Genomic DNA, 22506 nt, shown 5'->3' on the forward strand with positions numbered 1-22506 from the left:
ATTCAAAATCTAGAATAGAAAATTTGACAAAGATAAATTGACTATTTTACTTTAATCTTATTTTAATTTATAATTTAATTTTTATTTTTTTTTTTAATTTGACTAAGTCAAAATATTATATAGGACAAGACCTGATATTACAACATCTACATCTCGATAAAAAAATCTTAATAGTCCTTTTAAGTAGATAAAATGTGATTTGAAAATTCTTGATATATATATAAGGAAAGAATGTTTTCTCACAATGAAAACGCTTTTTCTCCATCAATTTATTAAAGAAATATTTATCATGCAAATTAATCCCCATTAATCAATTAATCATTTATGTACCTGTTGAATTTAAAATTTTAGTTAATCCTTCATCATACTTACTGACTTTTAATTCAACATTTTTTTAGTTTACATTCAAATGGACTTAATTTAATTCATTTTGAGTGCCCACATCACTCATATATTAGGCTGTAGAATGTGATTCTCACTTAAACATCATCCATATATTGGGTTGTCAAATGTGATTTTTGCTTAAACATAGTCTATATATAAGTTGTAGAATCGGCCTCTTGCTCAACTAAAATAGATAAACTAACATAGATAAATGTAAAAAATGATGAAAAGAAAATACAAAAAAATAAAGCTAACATAGATAAATGTAAAAAAAATGATGAAAAGAAAATACAAAGACAAACTTATTGAAGATATTTGCATATATGAACACTATTGCCTTTCAGGGCGTAGACAAAACATACGATGAATGCATGATCGATTTCTGAATAACCTGTAAAGAATCTTCTTACTCTCTCTGCAATCGATTATGTGAATCCAACTGAACAGCTCCGTCATAGTTCTATCAAAAACTTTTTGGCAGACGTATTTCATTAGCCCTCTTCCTGGCTGTGAATCATTACTTCTGCCAACTATTACACCTTAGGCAAGCACAGATGATCTAAATTAATCAGGAAAATGAGACAAAGCCCCATGGAAAATAATATCTACTATAGGTATTCTCTTCAACATTTACCCTTATGTTTTGGTTTTGTGGGAATGTCAACATGAATGTTTGTTTCCTGCGGATCTTTTCCCCTCTGCATTCATCTTAAGTTGCTACTGCAAGGATCAGCGGCCTGCAACATATGTACAACTTCTCTCATCGTTGGCCGCCGTGCCGGTACGTTGCAGGTACAGCGTACTGCTATTTTCAACACTTTGATCATTTCTTCCCGAAACGACTCGCAAATCTTTGAGTCGAGAGCTTCCAGAGCATCTTTTTGGGAGCGTATGTCGTGTGAAATCCAGGATACAATATCTCTGTACTCTCCAAAAGCTGGCTCAATTGGTTGCTTGCCAGTAACAAGCTCCAACAATACCACACCAAAACTATAAACATCACTCTTTTCTGTAATGTTCAGTGTGTATGCATTTTCTACATAGCAAAAATGGATGTCAGAACTCAACCACTGAGAACAAATATATACATCCAAGTATAAATGATATTTGAGAAAGGTTAAAATCTATAACTGTAAAGCCTATGAAAAGCTTGAAAAAGACCTGCCTTTTCTGTGTCAAAGGTGCAAACTAGGGAAGCACAGTACTAAGCTTAACATACCAGGCGCAATGTAGCCATGGGTGCCTGCAAAAACTGCTGTAGAATCCTTTCCTCCACAAGTTTGAAGAATTTTGGCAATCCCAAAATCAGCGATCTTTGCCTTGTAAAATTCATCCAGCAAAATATTGGAAGATTTTACATCTCTGTGAATAATTGCAGGCAAGCAATCATGATGAAGATATGCGAATCCATGAGCTGCTCCCAATGCAATCTTGTACCGTGTTGGCCAATCCAAATCCATGCCACTTCTCTTTGACGTCTCTTCCTCATTATTTTTGTGCAAAGCATCAAATAAGTTTCCGTTTGGCATGTATTCACATACCAATAGATTTGAATTACCTTTTGACAAATAACAATAAAGCTTCAATATATTTTTATGCCGAACTGTTCCCAAAATGTCCACTTCTGCCTTTATCAATTTGTCTATTTCATTTTGCTTATTTCTGTTGATATTCGTTGTCCATATTCGCTTTACTGCTACAGTTTCATTGTTCTGCAATGTGGCACAATACACCTTGCCTGATCCACCACTTCCTATGACATTCTCTTCATCTAATACAGCTTTCCAAATCTCTTCCTCAGAGAAGGTTAAATCCTGAAAAGATTTAAAGGTACAAGAAGGAGTATCCCTTTTATCCATCAAGTCAAGTTGATTTTGACGATACCTTCGTCGAAAATGTATCAATCCAATCACAAGTAATAACACTGCTGCGCCAACAATCAGCCCAAAGATAATTCTCATTTGTCTGGCTTCTTTCCCTTGATGAGAATCAGAGCAAGCCTCAAGTATATTGTCATTATCATCATTATCATTTCCAGAGCTGTTAGCACAGAGCCCTGGATTTCCCGAAAAGCTATCATGTATGTTTACCTCATTAATGAGTGAATCTGGAACAGCCCCACTTAACTCGTTATTGGAAAGATCAAGAAAACTGAGCTTGAGTGCACCAAGACTGCTTGGAATTGAACCAGATAGTTTGTTGTTCGAAAGATTTAAGGAGTTCAGTCCCGCAATAGATCCCAGTGACTCTGGAATTGATCCTTGCAAATAATTTTCTGCAAGATTAACTACAGCCAAAGAAGTACAGGAACCAACTTCCTCTGGTATGGATCCGTCAAACATGTTGTTCTGCAAATACAGATTATTCAACCGCCTCAAGTTGCCTATTTCCTTGGGTATTAGACCTGTAAAGCGATTATTGTTTGCTTCAAGTTTGGCCAATAGCTTTGCCATGCCGATCTCCGGTACCAGAAACCCGGATAACTGATTATTCTGAATATACAACTCTGCTAATTCCTTCACATTTGCGATCTCGGAACCAATTTCACCAACAAAATTATTGAAGCCTAAATCAATAATTTTAACATTTGGCAGTCCCCAAATTCCTTTGGGCACTGGACCACTCAGATTGTTGTTGTTAACTCTGAAGCGAACCAGAGTTTTGCAATCTCCATAAGTTTCAGGCAGCTCTCCAGTTAAAAAATTATAGATAACCAGAAGTTTTTGCAGATTTCCTCTTCTGCACATATCTTTTGGTAGCGGCCCACTGAACTGGTTCTCAGAAACATCGATTAAGTTAAACTTGGATAGACTGCCAAGCTTTTGTGGTAGTTGGCCAGTGAAATTGTTCATATACAGTGAGAAACTTACAAGATTTGGGAATTCCCCGAAGCCTTCAGGGATTTGACCTGACAGTTGGTTCATGTAGAGATGAAAGGAAACGAGGCTTCTCAAATTACCAACCTCCTCTGGAATACTTCCGCTAAGCATGTTCTTTGATGCATCAAAATATTGCAGAAATGTAAGATTACCCAGCTCTCGAGGTATATTTCCACTAAGTTTGTTGCTGTAGAGCTCCAGTTGGTAGAGCTTACTGAGTTTGGAAATTTCCCCTGGAATAGATCCATGGAGATTATTGGTAGAGAGATCGAGCAGGCCCAGATCTGTAAAATTTAAAATAAAACTCGGAATTTCTCCTTCCAAATTGCAAGAAGACAGGAAAAGTAGATTGAGTTTTTTCAAATTCATGAGCTCTATAGGTATATTTCCTGGATTGAATGGATTTTTTGCCAGGCTTAGAGAGGTCAACTCTGGTAAACTTCCCACAGAAGCAGGGAATGGACCTGTGAAGTTGTTGAATGTCAAATCTAGAATTTGCAGCGATTTCAATGGAGAGAAGTCTGGTAAAGTGCCGGACAAAGAATTGTTGGTAAGATTCAGGTATTCAAGCTTGCTGCAATTCATAAGGGTTAATGGCAGATTCCCTTCAAGGTAATTTACACCCAATTGAAGTTTCTTCAAGTTGCTCAAACTACATATATTGGACGGAAAGGGACCATTCAGAAATTTGGTTTCAAGCATGATTTGAGTGACCATACCTGTAGAATTGTCGCATGTAATTCCATCCCAATTACAAGGTGCAGCAATGGAATCTTTCCAGTTTTTCATGGAATTCTGAGGATCTTTCAAGCTACTTTTCATCAGCTGTAAAATTTGAGCCTCTTGAGTAAGAGCTTGGGTTCTGTTCATCTGTAGCAAACCCCATGAAAACACCAAGAACACACTCCAAAATATAATTTTGTTCTTCATAGCTTCTTCCGTATCTGACAAGAATATATTGCAAGTTCAGGCTACTGGGTATTTTGCAAGCACTTCTCTATTTTCTATGCAAAGGCAAGTTCTTATAAAATCTCCATCCGCCATGGTTTTGCAGTAGAGTAAACCCGACAATCAACAAATTGAGTCTGTAGGTAACGACGTTTCATAACTTAGTCCAATTCAAGGCAATTGTCTGCAACGATGCCTCCGCAATTTCAATTGCAAAGCTGCCAACAATCACTGAATTGATGGCCCTTCATTCAAACGTTTGCTGCTGAGAAGCAACCTTAACCACTCAAAAAGAAACCCACTGCAAATATCCAAATTTGAGTTCCCCTATAATGGAATATGCTCACCTGCTAGACTGTTTGCAAGCTACTTCCAACAGTGTTTTCTTCAAATTTTGGGCTGTTCGAGCAGTGACAAAGGGGCTTTCTTTTGAAATAGACGGCAAAGGGAAACTTTATCGTGAAATCCAAAGGATATGATAATAAAATCCATCCTTTCAGTATAGCAGGGGAGTTAAAGTGGAAAGGATTGAAAGAGAAGAGTCTTGCAGAATTTCTGATCTGGAAATAATGACGTATGGTTTTTTTAACCAATAATAGTGATGAGTGAATCTGTATTGACAGATTGACCTGTATTGACAGCTGGCCAGTTATACTGATTTGATAACTGAATCACAATAAAATTTCCTACTATTTAAAATTAGTTTAGTTAATATTTACTCCCATATATATTATTCGGAAATTTTAATAATTACTTGAAATTAATAAATTCACAAATTACAGGAGGAAAGATTGGTTCTCAACCCTTAATGTCAACTCAAGATTTGTTTAGTTGGAATTGGTGCCAGATTGTTAGTTCAGTCCAATCCATTATGTTATCCCGTGCCGTTTACACTTAATGTCAACTCAAGATTTGTTTAATTGGAATTGGTGCCAAATTGTTTGTTTACACGTTGTCAAACATTTTCTTTATTTTGAACAAAATTTGATATTAATGTACGCTTCCCGTGCAGTGCTGGTATGAGATATCCAATTAGATGTTCGCTCATTCACTAAATGATTGAAAAAGGTTCTTGTACTTTCCTTCTACTCAGTAAAAAGAGTTAATATTTTATTTATTTTTTAAATTACGATAAATAAATTTAAATTTAAATAAAAATCATGAAATTAAATTTAAATAAAAAATTTACTTTTAAATTTGATAAGTTGAATATTTTTGAAGTAGTTTAATTTTACAAATATATAAATATTAATTTTAATGGTTTTTTTTTTTCGAAATGGATAATGGATATATTAGATACTTGGCCTTAATGCCAAAAAACGGATTACAAAATGTGAGTCTAATTCCACAAGTCCCGCACAACCATGCAAGGCCATGGCATTTATGCTTAGCTCACATCTCTTTTTGACTGCTACTATGTAGTCTATTTCAGATATTTTCCCAATTTTATGGATACATACAAACTGATTTAACAAAAGGCAGTAAAACATGACAGCTATTTAAATTAAGGAATTGGTTCTCATGTTTCCTGTCCTCCTCTGAGTAAAGCTCCAGCCGTAAGGAGGGCTGCTTTGTTGGCTTCGATGTTCGCCTCCTTATTATTAGCTCTCAACACATGATAGAAATTCAAATTCTGGAATGAGTCTCCAAGATCTGTTACTCTGAATATCAGCCTTGCAAGCCTTAGATCCGTTGGCTTAAAATGTGTCACCATAATTTTAATGATAACTTGAGAGTCCCCAATTACATTAGCTTCCCTGATGTTCAGCATTTTCAAAATCTTGAGACCTTGGAAAAGAGCCAAAGCCTCAGCTTGAATGCTAGAAGCTATGCCCAAGCCCCAGGCGAAACTATGAATCCTTATGCCATCGGGATTCAAGATGACGCCTCCAGTGCCAGCTCTTCCAGGATTGGCCTTTGCAGCCCCATCAAAAAATAGGGAGTATCTCTGCTGTTTTGTGGCCCAATCCTTGAATTCATTTGCTGAAAGTCTTATTTGCCAATCTTTGGGGAGGGAGATACTATTTGCACTTTTTTGGAACTGAAGATCGAGAGAGGTGCCCCAATTTATATCTTGTTGGCTGAGATTTAAATCATCTTTAAGTTCTCTTAGACTCTCTTCAAGCTGGCTTTTAATCTTAACTACCACAAGCTTGGCCTCTTGTTCGTAGCTTCTAAAGATCCTTTTATTTCTCTCAAGCCAAACCTTCCAACAGATTATTTTAGGGAGAGCAGTCCAAGCAGCTCTGATAATTTTGTTTTTTGGGGGAGGCCCGGGATACCTTTGCAGCAATTTAGCAAAAATATCGGGGATGGAGGAAGGCAACACGATGCTGGAACTCAGAGTTCCTAGCAATTCTGTCCAAATCTTCAAAGTAAAGGTGCATTCAAACATCAGATGAATTACGCTTCTTGGTTTACCTTACAAAGGCTGCACCTTAAAGGACCTTGGAAACCATGTTTCTGGAGATTATCATCTGTCAAGATTTTGGAGTGACATAGCAGCTAGTCGAAGAAGTCGATTTTAGGCAAGGTGGGATAATGCCATATCCCTTTCCAAGGCTCAGGGTTCGTGGCCACATGGGGGCGCTCACACAGCTTGGTGTAACCTTGAGCAACGGTGTATCCACCAGTCTGTGTACCCCATCCTCTTGTGTGCCTTTTTCGAGCCAACAATGGAGATAGTCCGTGGAGCTTGGAAATCAGAATCTTGCGCTCCATAGATAATTCTGGGGGTGTTTGAAGATTTCAGCCAGCCTAGCGTGAGTTCTGCCAAGCTGAAATTTCCCACAGAGTTTGCATCCCAGCCTCATTCATCCATCTGCGCAGCCTTTGAAGTGAACGATAGTCTCCCAGCGGCTCGTTATTCAAAATTTTGTCTATCCAGAGGTTGATCCTTTTTCCATTACGAGGAACCCAGAAGGCATGATCGTTGATGAGAGAGCAAGCTTTTCTGTAAAGCTTCAGAAAGGGTGTATTTGGGTGCATCTTAAGGTGATCTAGGCAGCGAGAACGCTAGCCTTTGAAGTATTTTTTTCCAAAGAGCTAATTGCGCCCAACAAGGTTTAGGGGCAATAATTCTCCAGATTAATTTAGCTCCCATTGCAACATTATGGTAGCCAAAATTCTTGAAATTCAAGCCTCCTTCCAACAACAGTTTGGAGATAAATTCCAAGTTGACTAATGGAATCTTTTTCTCATTTTTCTTGCCCCCCTTCCAAAAGAATTTTCGAATGGTCTCCTCCATTTTTCCGAGAATACCAGTGGGAGCGAGAAGGATAGAAAACTAAAACAAGGGAAGACTGGAAAGAACAGATTTAATGAGGACAAACTTACCAGCAATGTTAAGCCAGGAATAAGCCTAGGCAAGCAACTTGTTCTTGAATTTCTCCAATTGGGGGAGCCAATCTCTGCTATAAGCTTTTTTGAGAAAAACCAGGAGGCCCAAATACTTGAAGGAAGTCCAATTTGAGGATGCTACAAAACCATATGTCCTGGAAATGGAGTTGAGCAAGCTGGAAGTGGTGTTCCAACAATAGATATGGCATTTGCCCTTGTTTAGACTGCTTCCCGAAACCAAACAAAACTCGTCCAAAGCTCTTTTAAATCTAGAGGCAATAAGCCCAGAAGCTGCTCCCAATAGTAGTGAGTCATCCGCGAAGAGGGCATGATTAATGGTTTTAACACCTCTTGCAATATAGAGCCCAGCAATATCCTGATCTTCCCTTTTTTTGTCTAGGTAAAAACTGAGAATGGAGGCTTGAAGAACAAATAGAAGAGGTGAGAGAGGGCACCCCTACCTGAGCCCTCTCATGGCTTTGAAAAAATTGGCAGCTCTGCCATTTATTAATGGGGCAATCCAAGGCTCCGAGATGCAAGCTGGAATCCAATTTATAAATTTCTCACCAAATCCAAGCTTATGTAAGACTTTCAGCAGAAAACTATGCCTAACTCTATCAAAAGCATTTGCTAAATCAATTTTGACAACCATACCTTTTTCATTGCGACTCAGGCTTGACTGGATTGCCTCCTAGACTAGAATGAAGTTGTCCACAATCTGTCTACCTTGAATAAAACCTCCTTGGCTTTCCGATATGATTTTGGGAAGGATGGGCTTTATTCTATTAGCGATGACTTTGGTGATCAATTTCTAACCTATATTACAAAGCGAAATCGGGCGAAACCTGTTAAAGGAGTTGGCTCCCTTCTCTTTGGGGGTGAAAGCAAGAAAAGCAAAGTTCATGCTACCTCTGATTTTCTGGCAAACTTGGGATTTTAGAACCATTTTGTAAAGATCCTTTTCCACAATGGACTAGCAAATTTGGAGGAATCTGGCTGAGAATCCATCCGACCCAGGGGCTTTGTCTGGGTCCATGGAAAATAAGGCAACCTTGACTTCATTCTTGGTGACTTTAGCTTCAAGGAGGTGACTCATTTCAGCAGAAATCAGGGAGGGGATCTCGTCCATCATATCTGAATTTTGATCCAGATTTATAACTTCGCTATATAGACTTTTAAAATGAAGAGAAGTTGCTTTTTTTATGTTTTCATTATCCTTTTAAATGATGGTACCATCTTTGATTTCAGAAATGGAATTGGTACATTTCCTTGCCTGAGCTCATTTGTGAAAGAAGGAAGAGTTTATGTCCCCTGCTTTAAGCCAAAGATTGTGAGACTTAAGTCTCCAGTATTCTTCCTCAGCTAGACATGCCTTGTGATAGTTATGCTGAAACAGGGCTTCTTTATCTAGAATCTCATTTGTTATGTCAGTTGTTTCAGCTTGGAGATGATGAATTTCCAGAATGCATTGAATTTTTTCCTTTCGTTGGCTATATTGGGCAGAGATTTGGCCCAGCTTTTCAAAGCCCTTTTCACTCTTCTGAGCTTCTCTTCCCAAACAAAAAAGGGGGAGCCTTTGACCGACTGCAATCAAATTTCCTTAACTAATTGCATGAAGTCTGATTCCTTAGCCCAAAGCAGGCTAAATCTGAAAGGTATAGGTCCAAGTTCAAGCTGAAACACGAGTTCCAGCTTGATGGGTTTATGATCGGAAGTGCTGCAAGGGAGAATATGAACTCTAGCCTCTATACCAAGTAGAAGAAAAGAGCTTTGAAGAAAGAATCTGTCCAACCTGGCAGCTATATGACCAAGACCAATTCTTTTGTTAGTCCAAGTGTACTTGCCAAAGATTGGCTTGATGTCCTGCATGTCCCAGTCCTGCATAAGGTCCTCTGCCCATTCCCTGGCCGGATCATAGACAATGCTGCCCCCTCTCTTGTCTGTTGACAGGAGTGTGAGGTTCAAATCTCTGGCAATGATGATATTCTCGAGATTAACTAGGCCTGCATGGTTTCTTAAGGAGTCCCAACAGGCCTTTTTTCCTCGGCGTTCACAAGAATGTACACGTTGAAAAGACTAAAAATCTGATTTGTATCTACATGCTGCAATTTTAAGAACAACTAGTGAAGGTTGAGGGTCTCAAAAATGATTGAGAATTTGTTAGCGTTCTAGAGGGTGCCCACCCCACCAAAAGCCCCTTGGGCTGAGATTTCTTTTGCTTCACATTTATTCCAAAGTTTCTTACTTACTTGAAGGAAGGCAGAGTCCTCCGGTTTGGTCTCCTAGATAAGAAGTATGTCTAGAGCTTCTATCATGATTAAACTTTTGATGGCTTCTTCTTTGGTTCTGCTTCCCATACCTCTACAATTCCAGGAGACAATCTTCATCATTTGTATTTATGGTTGGCTTCCTTGGAGCCTTGGGGCTGATTTCTTGCCATCTTTGGTTTTGTTGCTAGTAGCTTCTCAAGAGTTGGTTGCCTGCCTTGGAGCTTGTCTTTGAAGATTTCCATCTCTCTTTTTTCTCGATCTCTTTTGCGGCCCCTTGTGGATCTCCTCATCGAGGCTTGAGATTCTCCTATTTCCCCTTCTTCCTCCGAGCCTTCAAATTCTTGCTCAGCTTCCTCGACTTCTACAATATTTCCTTTGGAGCTTTCAGCAAGGCTTGCCCCCTTAGGAGAAGAGGGGGTACCTTTTGTGATGGGTGTTGATTTTTGGATGTCTGCTTCCTGTGTTTCCTCTATTTGTGAGCTAAGAGGGGCGAACTTATTTTCTTGCTCCATTCTGGGGGGGGTTGCTGAGAAGGGGCCTATTGAGGGCCTCTTCCAGTTGGACCAACATGCTTTTAGGTTTTCTTAGCACACTTGACCTCATTCCAGCCTTCTTCTTTACCCTTATCTGGTTCAGCATTTGTTGGGCATCCTCTGGCGATGTGGCCGTAGACATGGCATTTTCAGCACTTGAAAGGCAACTGCTTGTAGTCAAGCTTCTGCAAAGGAGTCCAGCTTCCTACTTTGATTTTGATGGCTTTCGGAAGTCCCACCTCTAGATCTAGTTCTACGCAGATTCAGGCACAATCATATTGATCTTTGTTGTTTGCCTTGCCTATGAATTTCCCAAGGGCGTTGCCGATGTGCTGCAACGAGTCCCAGTTCCAACAGTGCATTGGGAGATTTGGAAGCCTGACCCACACCGGAATAGCTGTAGGAACGTCGACTGCAGGGTCAAAATCTGGCATCCATTTGTTGAGATAGAGGCCATGGGGACCCATGAAATAGGGGCCATTCTAGAAAATCAGGTCTTTGTCTTCCTTAGAGGTGAATTCGAAGAGAAAAAACCCTCGTCCTAAGAAATAAGAAGTGACGCTATTCTTGATCAAAGGAGCCCAGTTCTTGTTGACCCAGTTCTCAGTGGACTTAGGAGAAGGCCATAGTCCGATGAACTAGCCGACGAGAGCCCGCTCAACCAAGGAAAGGGCGACTTGAATCGGAGTCTCTGGTGGCAGGGAGATTTCAGGAATATCCTCTAGCCTCTTGATGAATTTGTCAGCTTCACCCTTTTTCTTTTGCGGCAAGCCGGCCAAGAGCCGAGAGAAGGCTTCGGCAGAAGAAGGCAGGGGTGGGGCAGGGGTGGGGGGGGGGGGGGAGGCGGCCTACCTGGGGCGAGCGCAGGACCTCCATGAACATGAGTTTTGAACTCCTCCTAGCAGCAAATGAACTACACAAGCAGGCTCTCAAAGAAGGGCGCAAAAAAGAAATAACAGAGGGCCCAGGGCCTTGGGGCCACAGTGCAAGGGGACCTAGGGTGCAGGCACTGAAGCGCAGGCAGCAAGCTAGGGATTAGAGCGTTCCATCGCACTAGGTCAGCCGCTCCTCCGTATCTAAAATCTTATTTTAATTGTTATTTACTTGAGAACAAATCATTAATACTTAAAAATGTTATTATAATTTTGTAAGTAGATGAAGTTTAAGATTTTTATAAGAGAAAAAATATTTTAATAATTGTAGTGAGAGATCTTTTGAGTCTAATATGGAAGAGATGTTCTATCTTGTCTCATTGTGTAAACATGAACTCCACTCAATTACATAAAAATAAAAATAAAAATAAAAATGAATTTAAAAATAAAATAAATAATAACAATAATTATTATTATTATTATTATTATTAATTAAAATATTATTACTTAGTCCAATTACATAAAAATAAATAAATAAATAAACAAAAATATAATTAATTGTAATTAATAATAAAATCAACCTAGATCCATCTTAACTCTAAATCTATCAAACTCCTAAAAGAATCAAATCTAAAAAGATTTGATCCCTCTTGATTAAATCCAAAATTAAAATAGATCTCGACACACTTTAATATAGTTTTGAATTTTAAAACTATAATGTTTTTAAAAATTTTAAACCTGCAAAAGAACTTGGTTCTCTTTGGGTTGTTAATGATGTGGCCACATTTTGTGACACCTCGACATGGGGTTAAATGGTTTGGTTATATTATTATAATTTTATGGTTCCAACTAACACTTAGCTCTTTTCAAAGTCCGTTGTAATAAGGTTTTCGAGACGTATGCGATGTAACATGCTGGAATTCGCCACCTCTATACTCATGCTAGATGTGGAGAAATATTGAGGTGTCAACAAATCCATGGATCACAATGTTTAGGGTTTTGCAATGGACGGTATGGAGGCATGGGGGTTGGTTGTGCGGTAACTACCCCTCCCATCGCACCATGCAATTCCCATTTGCACCTTCACCATTCCAGGAAGAGCTCTGCAACTATTCAATGTGATGAGTCTAATTTACCTTTGTTATTCGGTCATAACCCTCCCTGCAAGTGGCCAAATTCATGACATAATGAGACCAACCTACAAAGAGGTAAAGGTTATTCAGTCTAAAGGAAAATCTTCATTGAATAAGGTTATTCAGTCTAAAGGAAAATCTTCATTGAATTTTTTAATTGATCACAATTTCTTTTTCAAGCGCAATACATTACCATCTTCAGATGATGTTTTCCCTATGGTCTCATTTGATTTCTTGTTGCTATTTTGTTTGGGAGTCAACCGACATTTGGTGTTATTTTATGTTTGCCAAATGCCATATTTTGGCAACGCTGCTCAAATTCCTCAGTGGTCTCATATGCACATAGGTAAAATCTTTACCCCGTTGTCCATATAGACAAAGAATTTGTAACTTCTAACTAAGGGTTTTACGTTCTCGAATTTTAATTTTCTTGCTTTATTGTATAGGTTCTGCACATATTTCTTTTCAGATTCCCACCAATCAACAACTACAACGACATGCTTTTACATGACACATTTTTTATTATTTAAACTCTATATTTTCTTATTAACCTATTGAATGCTTGGTTGTTTCCTCTTTTTCGCAAGTGGGTTTGCTCTCCTACCAAAGAAACTATTCGATTTTATCTACAGCTTCAAGTTTCAAACTTCTTTACGCAGGTTCTGTGAATTGATTTCCTTTCCTCTCTCTTCCAGGTCAATGTTTGGGAAACCACACTTGGTTAATAGCTTACCCCTAAACTAGGTCCTTAGTGTTTTGATTGAATGTGTAAAAATGGTTGTGAATTTGTGAGGTTAACTTACGGTCTGTCAGCCTTGAGGGTTTCAAATGTTAATTCCGAACCAATTTCTATGGGTCTCTGAATATATATATACCATTGGGTGTTTTCCAGCATTACTCAACTTATATTGATTATTTTTTAAGGGTTGTATTAATGTACGTTTCCCGTGCATTGCTGGCCAAAATTTTGTAAGAGATTTTGTTTTGGCAATCTATACTCGACACTTTTCCCATCATTGCAATTTGATAATATACCAAATATTTGTTTGATGCCAACCCTTAGGGTTTCATAATATAAAAGTTTCTTCTTTCAATTTCATTATTTAATTTCTTTGTAAACAAAGTCGTTCACATCTCAAACAATTATTTTCTTGCACATGGATTTTTTTTTATGGTCTAAAGAATTAGATTGTACTCTATTTTTGTTGTAGTGGCCCTAGTGTAATATATACTCATTCTTGGAAGCAATTTTGAATTCCCTTCATTGTTTTTTGATGTTATTATATATATATATATTAATTATTCTCCCAAATATTTTAGCTTAAAACCAATTCTAGATAGTTTCGTCAAGTTTTTCGAACCCTAACACGTTTTTGATATTCACAAGTTCTCAATGCAAAATTTTCTCTTTTAAAAGGGTTACAACTATATATATATGCCTTCGTATACTTAGCAGTGAAATCACTACGCGAAGGTGGGTCCCTTGTCCCACAAATAAGGGGGTCAAATACACCAATGTGGTGTATGGCTTGGCCATGCCTTTAAAATTGGATAATATATATATATATATATATATATATATATATATATATATGGAAAGTTTATACAGTATAATAGTTACCCAATTACTATACTCGGTATTTTGTTTTCAATAAATTGTTTGTAGATTTATTCGTTCATTTATTCACTCACTTTGAAGAATCAAAGTGGGCCTAATCCATGGCTTGCCTCGCTTCGTCAAACTACTATCTAGAGCTTAGATCTGTCTTTGGCCTATTGGTATATATCTAGTTGGGCATAGAGACTAATCTAGCTCACTCTAAGAATTAGATATTGTATCAGTTTTGTTTCATATTAGATCACAATTATACACAATAACAAAACCACAAAGAAACATTTTTTTATTAAAACAGATAATAAGTGTAAATTCTACATTGCATTTACATTGTGGTGGACCATCTGTCATTTTACAAAATGTAACTTGTTACTTATAGTCTTTTTTGGTCACAATACCACAGGTAAATTCCATGGGTGGATGTCACTTACAATACCATGGGTAAATTCCATGAGTGGATAAATACGATGAGAGGATGAAATACCAAGGGCTGATGTCACTTACACTACCATGAGAAAATACCACGGGTGGATGACACTTACAATATCATAGGTAAATTCCATGGGTGGATGAATACCATGGGTGGATGTCACTTACAATACCATGGGTAAATTCCATGGGTAAATGAATACTATGGGTGGATGCCATTTTCCATTCGGATACACCATGGGTGGATGCCATTTTCCATTCGGATCATTCCTCCCTACTTAAGAAGGAATGATCCACATTGCGTGAAGTTTTTTCCTTAGAAGCCTTTGTTGAATATGAAGAGTCACTGAAGAGAATGGTTTTGTGTGGTTAACTCATAACCGTGATAAATGAAGATTCGAGGATAGAGGTAACATATAATTCTTGTGACCAACTGTGATACTGACAATGTGCGGCCTAATAAATGGAGTTCGATAAAGTGTAGGTTTGTAGATGACCCATAATCATGAAAAACGAAGATCCGAGGATAGAGATACCCTATAATGCTTGTGACCAACTGTGATACTAACAATGTGCGGCCTAACAAATGGACTTCGATGAAGTGTGGGTTTGTGGATGACCCATAACCATGAAAAACAAAGATCTGAGGATAGAGATACCCTCTAATGCTTGTGACCAACTGTGATACTAACAGTCTGTAGCCTAACAAATGGACTTCGATGACAAGGATCTTGTGTGATTGACCCATAATTGTGATGATGACTATTGATGAAGTAGCAAGTGCCTACATAGCCTAAGGTGGGAGGGAACGTTTGTAAATAACTCAAGCTAGATGTTGATATGCTAAAATTGATGAATATAAAGCAAGTGCCTACTAAAGCGGGGTGGAAGGGCACATCTCCAAAGGGAACCCGCTCTGAATGTTGCTCTAATTTTAAAATGGGCATAAGTCGACCAATATAACTCAGAATCTTTATTATAACCTGTTTTTGGAAATTGAATGGCAATTATGCATCTTCCCATGTGTTTGAAATCTTTACTTGGACACTTTGGAAACTCATATTCGCACTGCAATTGTCCCACTCTAAAAAAATATAATTGATTTTAAATAAGAGATATCTCCCTCATCCGAACTTTGATTCAACCAATTTTTTTTTGAAATTGGGTGATTTTTTTATAGGATCTTAGATCTACAATCATTTTTCTGAAATTCTATACAAAAATTGCAAAAATGATAGGAGATTCGTTGTCCACGAATTCTCGTTAAAAATGTTTCTGCAACATGGCTAATTTTAAATCAGCAATATTCGGTTGATTATTTTTTTGATTTTGGGTAATTTTTCGCAAGGAATCCAAATATGTTATTTATTTTTGTAAATTTTGCACCAAAAATTTTAAATCTGATCTGCAAACTCACCGCCCAAGAAAATTCTTGCAAAAAAGATGAAACAAGAAAAGTTCTTCCCGCTTTGCCTAAGAAAGTGCTCTATGGAGGTCATAGCACGTGCCTGAAGTTTGTTGAATATTGCCGCAAAATTTTGAAACTAAAATATGCATCACTCTCATTCCCATGGAATTGTAACCTTGCTCTGATTCCACTGATCCTGATCTTGAGGGGAGGCCCCCAAGATCTAAAAAATTGAAATGGATCTTGTAGGGGAGGCCCCCAAGATCTGAAAAATTGAAATGCTAGAAGAAAATAGGAGAACACAATAACAAAACCACAAAGAAACTTTTGTTATTAAAACAGATAATAATTGTAAATGTTACATTGTGGTGGATGATCTGTCATTTTACCAAATGTGACTTGTTACTTATAGTCTTTTTTCATCACAATACCATAGGTAAATTCCACGGGTGAATGAATACCATGGGTGGATGTCAACAATACCATGGGTAAATTCCATGAGTGGATAAATACCATGGGAGGATGCATACCAAGGGTTGATGTCACTTACAATACCATGGGTGGATGCCACTTATAATATCATGGGTAAATTCCATGGGTGGATAAATACCATGGGCGGATGCCACTTACAATACCATGGGTAAATTCCATGGGTCAATGAATACTATGGGTGGATAAATACCATGGGTGGATGTTATTTTCCATTCAGATCAACAACACCCATAGAAAATTGTTTACTACTAGAAGAAAAAGAAATGTAAAACAAAAGTTACACAAAAACACTTATTTTTTTTAAAAGCTAGGATGCCACAAAAACCACAAAGGAGAAAATATTGCTCCACTCAACCAATGAGTACAAGTAGTCTCTACCAAAACCCCCCAAGCCAGTTTCACTTCCAGAGAATTTTTCTTGATAGGGACCACACTAGGTCCTCCTACGACTTATCTGACCACAATAGGTTCAGCTTATTGTTTCATAGACCTCATAGATCTAATTAAGAATTCCATTTGACCAACCATCTCAAGAATTCCATTTTTTGGCAACATCTTGCCTTCTCTCAACAACGTCCTGTCTAAAGTATCAAAATTTCAATTTCTTGTCTTGGGCCTCTTCCAACCATGCTCCAAATCACTATGTTGCCACATGATTTTTCCCTCACACCCTCCAGACTCCCTTTTCCCTAACTGAGATGATTTATCTCTAGGAAGAGGAATAATTGTCTTCTAACTATTTAGTAAGTGAAACTGTCATTTGTCCCAATTTCCCTATACTCCCGGGCTTCATCTTTCCCCCCGTAATTTCCATGGCTAACCATAACCAATTCTATTAATGAAATTTAGAATAATTTATTTTTTATTTTTATTTATTTATTTATTTATGTTTATTCATACCAGACCTTCTATATAGTCCACAGTCTGCCAAACCATTCTAGTAAAAGTAAATTAAAATATTTACATTTCAATGAGGGGTATTACATCTTCCCCCCCTCAAGCGAAAAAATGTCCTTGATTTTTGTTTTTGGCCCTTTAAAATAAGCTAGGATATGCCTCATGCATTTAATTCTCATCCTCCCAAGTCACCTCTTCCAGACTAAGTGCTTCCACTGCACTTTAACTTAGGTGATAACTCGCTTATGCAGCACGATTTCTCTTTGATCAAGAATATGCAAAGGCTCAGCCAGGAATCCTTTGTCCAGTTCGATCTACATCCGCAATCATTATGGCTGGCACTAGCTGTTATTTTTGTTCCCAACAAGGGTAATCAACATGCATCCCAACTCAACAAGGGTTAGCAACATGCACTCAATAAGAGTTAGCAACATCATTGTAAGCTCATCAACAATAGTAATAAATCCTTTTTACTTACCCAATGGCTATGCCAGTTGACAAGGACCCCATCATATTGTTCCAATGTAAATTTCAGATCATGGAAATACCAATTTCATTTGTACTATTTACATAGTGGTAATAAGATTTCAGAAACTATTTACTATTCTTATATTTTATAATAGATTGCAACTAGTGTATTGTCATACTGGGTAGCATTACTATGCTTTTATCTTAATTTTCAAATGTTACATATGCATTAGTCATGTATGAATAGAGTTTAGGATAACCTCCTTTTCCTACCCTATTCAAGGCAGCTATATTGTTGTGTACTTTGTCTAAGTAAACTTAGTTATGCCCATCTTGGGTTGCTTTGCTCTTTTCTTTCCACACAAAACTAGGAGTCCACTATGCATCATTCCTTTAATTTTGGTCCTTTGTTATCCTACATTACAGGACGTTGATGAAATTTATACACAATTTTGATTACGTGTACAGTATGGGATTTCTCCCTTTTGTTCTTGTATGTGTATTAACTTTCTCACACTCTCTATGTTAATTTAGTTATTTATTTTCTTATATATTATTTCACAACATCTTATTCACTTCATTCAACAACATACTATTTTAATACATTTGACTTGTAAGGTCATGTGGACACTAAATTGTTAATAGACAATAATTTTATCTCAAGAGGAGAATAACTAATTATCTTCTTATACCACACACCCATTATGTTGGGTTGTGTTATATTCTTTCCATGACTAGCCCACGTAGTTAACTGGGGGGTTAGAGGGGTGGCGGAGCCCCCCTTTGTTGCGCCGATTGTGTAGCGAGGGGGGGGGGGGGGGGGGGTCATAGGGGGTTTGAGGTGTACCTGTAACCCCACTTTATGGGGTCCGGGGCAATGCCCCGGAAATTTTGGTTTTTGGACCCTATGTTAGGTTGGGCAGACCCACCTATGGTTTTGTGCATGATTTTCGCACATACTTTTTGGACACGATGGTTTTTGGTCCATGGTATTGGATGCTTGGGCATGTATAAATATGTATTGTAACAATGAAAGGAACATAATGAAAAATCAAGCTGGTAGTCCCGGTTTTGGGATCCAGGGGAAAATCTCTGTGTGTATGTGTTTTATGTGTTATGCTCTCGCATTGTTTATTTCTTGTGTTTTAGAATTCGTATGCAGGGAATTTCTGTACGGGGTTAAAACCTACATTTGGTATCAGAGCAGTTTTGGCTTCAAGGGGATGCCTTTGTTGCTGAGGGGTTTCGCTCGGGCCTGTGGTAGACCCTGTTCAGTGGGAGATCTGCGAGATCGATTTTGGTGGTGAAAGAAGATGGCGAGCAGTGGAAAGATAGAGATCAAGAAATTTAATGGTTAGAGTTTTGAGTTGTGGAAACTCAAGATTCGCGGTAGATCCGGGTACTAAACCAACGGGAATGTCTGATAAAGAATGGAAGAAGTTGGATCAGAAGGCAAAGAGAACAATACGATTGTGTGTCTCAGATTCAGTATTTTTGAATGTATCAGGCGAAGCTACAACAATGGCTTTGTGGGACAAATTAGGGATTTTGTACCAATATAAGTCTTTGGTGAATAAACTGTTCCTGCGGAAAAAGTTGTATAACCTGAGGATGAAAGATGGAGACTCGGTGACAGAGCATCTAAACGCATTTAATACTGTGGTAAGTCAGTTAGAATCTATTGATATTAAAATTTTAGATGAAGATAAGTGCATCAGTTTGTTGTGTTCTCTACCAGATTCGTGGGATAGTCTGGTTATTGTGATAGGTAGCAATGAAACTGCCTTGCAGTTTGATGAAATAGTCTCAGCCTTGCTGACAGAGGAGATGAGACGGAAAAATATGGAGAGCCAAAATGGTGATGCCTTGTCTGTACGAGGACGATCCCAGAATAGAAACAAAAAAAAGTCATCGAGTGGGAGATCTAAATCTAGAGGGAGATCTAAATCTCCAGGAAAACCTGTAAAGGTGGTGTGCTGGAAATGCGAAAAGGAAGGCCACTTCAAAAGGGACTGTAAATCTAAATCTCCTGACAAAGGAAAGGGATCTGATGAGGCTTCTTCTGCAGAGGCAAAAACCACCTCAGATGAAGGTGGGGATCTAATGAGGCTTCTTCAAGTACACATGTAGATCATGAGGCATGGTTGATTGACTCAAGTGCATCCTTTCACTTCACTCCCCATAGAGAGTGGTTCTGTGAGTATGAGATATATGATGGTGGTAATGTCTTCTTGGGGGATGACAGGAAGGCTAGAATCATTGGTCGTGGAAAAGTAAAGTTGAAGCTGCAAGGTGGAAGGGTTAGAACACTTTCGGGTGTTCTGCATATTCTTGCATTAGCCAAAAATCTGATTTCTGTTAGCAAGCTGGATGATGTAGGTGTAAAAAGAGTGTTTGAGAAGGATACCTACAAGATGGTTCGGGGAGCACTGGTATTGATACGGGGAGTTCGGATTGGAACTCTGTACAAGCTGCAAGGTAGCACTGTTGTTGATGTGGGCAATAGTTTCGTGGTTCCTGAAAGTGGAGTAGAAAATCTAGTGGTCTCTGGAGAAAAGACCATGTTGTGGCATCAAAGGCTTGGACATATTGGAGAGAAGGGCCTTCGAATACTTCATGGTAAAGATATGGTAGAAGGTAAGAGTAATAGCTTTCTGGATTTTGATTTCTGTGAAAATTGTGTATACGGGAAGCAGAATCGAGTGAGTTTCCCCTCTGGTGGTAAGAGGGTGAAACAAATATTAGAGCTTGTGCACAGTGATGTGTTTGGACCTGTGAAGGTTCCATAACTGGGTAAGTCTGTGTACTATGTATCATTTATAGATGACTTCTCAAGGAATACATGGATATATTTCCTTAAGAAGAAATATGAAGTCTTTGACAGGTTTAAAGAATTTAAGGCTTTAGTGGAAAACCAGACAGAGAAGAAGATAAAGGTGCTGAGGACAGATAATGGTGGAGAGTTTTGCAGTAAGGAATTTGAAGAATTCTGCAAGAAGTATGGTATAGCACGACAAAAGACTACTCCATATACACCTCAGCAAAATGGAGTTGCAGAAAGAATGAACAAGACGTTGATGGAAAGGGCAAGAAGCATGCTCAGTGGTGTCGGGTTAGGATAGGAATTCTGGGCAAAGGCGGTGGATACTGCATGTTACCTAGTCAACAGGTCACCTTCATCAGCGTTGGAGGATAAGACTCCACAAGAGGTATGGACTGGTAAGAAACCCTCTCTTTCACATCTGAGGTATTTGGATGTGATGCGTATGTACATGTTCCAAAGGAGAAACGAACCAAGTTGGATAGTAAATATGAAAAATGCATCTTTATTGGGTATAAGGATGGTTTAAAGGGTTATAAGCTTTGGAACCCAGTCACACGGAAGGTTGTGTACAACCAATATGTGGTGTTCAGAGAGGTAAAAGATGTTATTAAACATGAAGTCCAACCAAAGGAACCTGAGAAGAGAAAGTTTGAGCTTAAGGAGGAAGAATTAGACTCTACAGCAGAGGAGGAATCAGAAGATGAAGAGCCACAAACTCCGGGTGTAAGAAGATCAGTTCGAGAAAGAAGGCAGTCAGAAAGGTATAGTCCATCTGCTTTCTGTTCAAATTTTGCTTTGTCTGTTACTGATGATGATCCCAGAATTGTGAAGGAAGTAGTGGATTCAGAGGATGGAAAAATCTAGAAAGAGGCCATGGTTGATGAAATGGCATCTTTGCACAAAAATGAGGCTTGGGATCTGGTGGAGTTGCCGGCTGGAAGGAAACCCATTGGCAGCAAATGGATGTTCAAAAAGAAGACAAATGCAGAAGGAAAAGTGGAGAAATACAAAGCTCGGTTGGTAGCAAAAGGTTATTCCCAGGTGCCGGGAATTGATTTTGGTGATATTTTTTCTCCTGTTGCCAAGGTAACTTCTATTAGATTACTTTTATCTATTGCTGTTGCTTTTGATTTTGAGGTAGAATAGATGGATGTGAAGACAACATTTCTTCACGGGGATCTGGAAGAGGAGATCTACATGAAGCAACTTGAAGGCTTTGCGGTGAAGGGTAAGAAAGAACTAGTATGTAAGTTAAAGAAGTCTCTGTATGGGTTAAAACAGTCACCAAGGATGTGGTATTAGAAATTTGATACATTTATACGCAGACTTGGCTTCACCAGAAGCAAAGCAGATCACTGTGTGTATTTTAAATTAATTGGTGACCGTGTTATTTATCTGGTCTTGTATGTGGATGATATGTTGTTGGTTGGAAATGACAAAGAAGTTATCCAAGATTTGAAGACCCAATTGTCCTCCAAATTCGACATGAAATATCTTGGTGCTGCAAACTCTATTTTGGGCATGGAAATTAAAAGAGATCGGGAAAAGATGAAACTCTGGTTAAACCAGAGGAAGTATGTTGAGACAATATTGCAGAGGTTTAATATGTAGGATAGTAAACCGGTGAAGGTTCCTATTCCTGTAGATGTGAGGTTATCTGCTGAATAGTGTCCCAAGACACAAGAAGAGGAAGATGACATGTCCCGTGTTCCATATGCAAGTGCAGTCGATAGCCTGATGTATGCAATGGTCTGTACTAGACCAGACATTGCACATGTAGTGGGAGTATTGAGCAGGTTGATGTCAAAACCAGGGAAGGAGCACTGGACAACAATGAAGTGGGTTTTCAAGTATTTGCATGGCACTAGTGATTATGGTTTGTGCTACCAAGGAAGACCAGGATTGGACAGAGTGTTGGATATTCATGGCTTTGTTGATGGAGATTGGGTTGGAGATCTGGATCAGAGAAGATCCACAAGTGGGTATGTGTTTAACCTATTTGGAGGTGCAGTCAG

General features: G+C 38.4%; 1 protein-coding gene across 1 annotated transcript; it reads right to left on the reverse strand.

Moving 5' to 3' along the window:
- Nucleotides 1-704: 704 nt before the first annotated feature.
- On the reverse strand, nucleotides 705-4703 carry LOC149181097 (uncharacterized). Its single transcript, XM_089418272.1, has 2 exons — nucleotides 1604-4703; nucleotides 705-1420 (listed from the first exon to the last, which is right to left on the reverse strand). Exons 1-2 carry the CDS (start codon nucleotides 4191-4193, stop codon nucleotides 1089-1091), a joined length of 2922 nt encoding a protein of 973 aa, XP_089274398.1. The 5' UTR covers nucleotides 4194-4703; the 3' UTR covers nucleotides 705-1088.
- Between the last annotated feature and the right edge of the window lie 17803 nt (nucleotides 4704-22506).

Source organism: Pinus tabuliformis, chromosome 3_2 (assembly GCF_031772625.1).
Source record: "Pinus tabuliformis cultivar Carrire ecotype Pingquan chromosome 3_2, CPIR1, whole genome shotgun sequence".
In the NCBI taxonomy this organism is placed as follows: Eukaryota; Viridiplantae; Streptophyta; class Pinopsida; order Pinales; family Pinaceae; genus Pinus; species Pinus tabuliformis.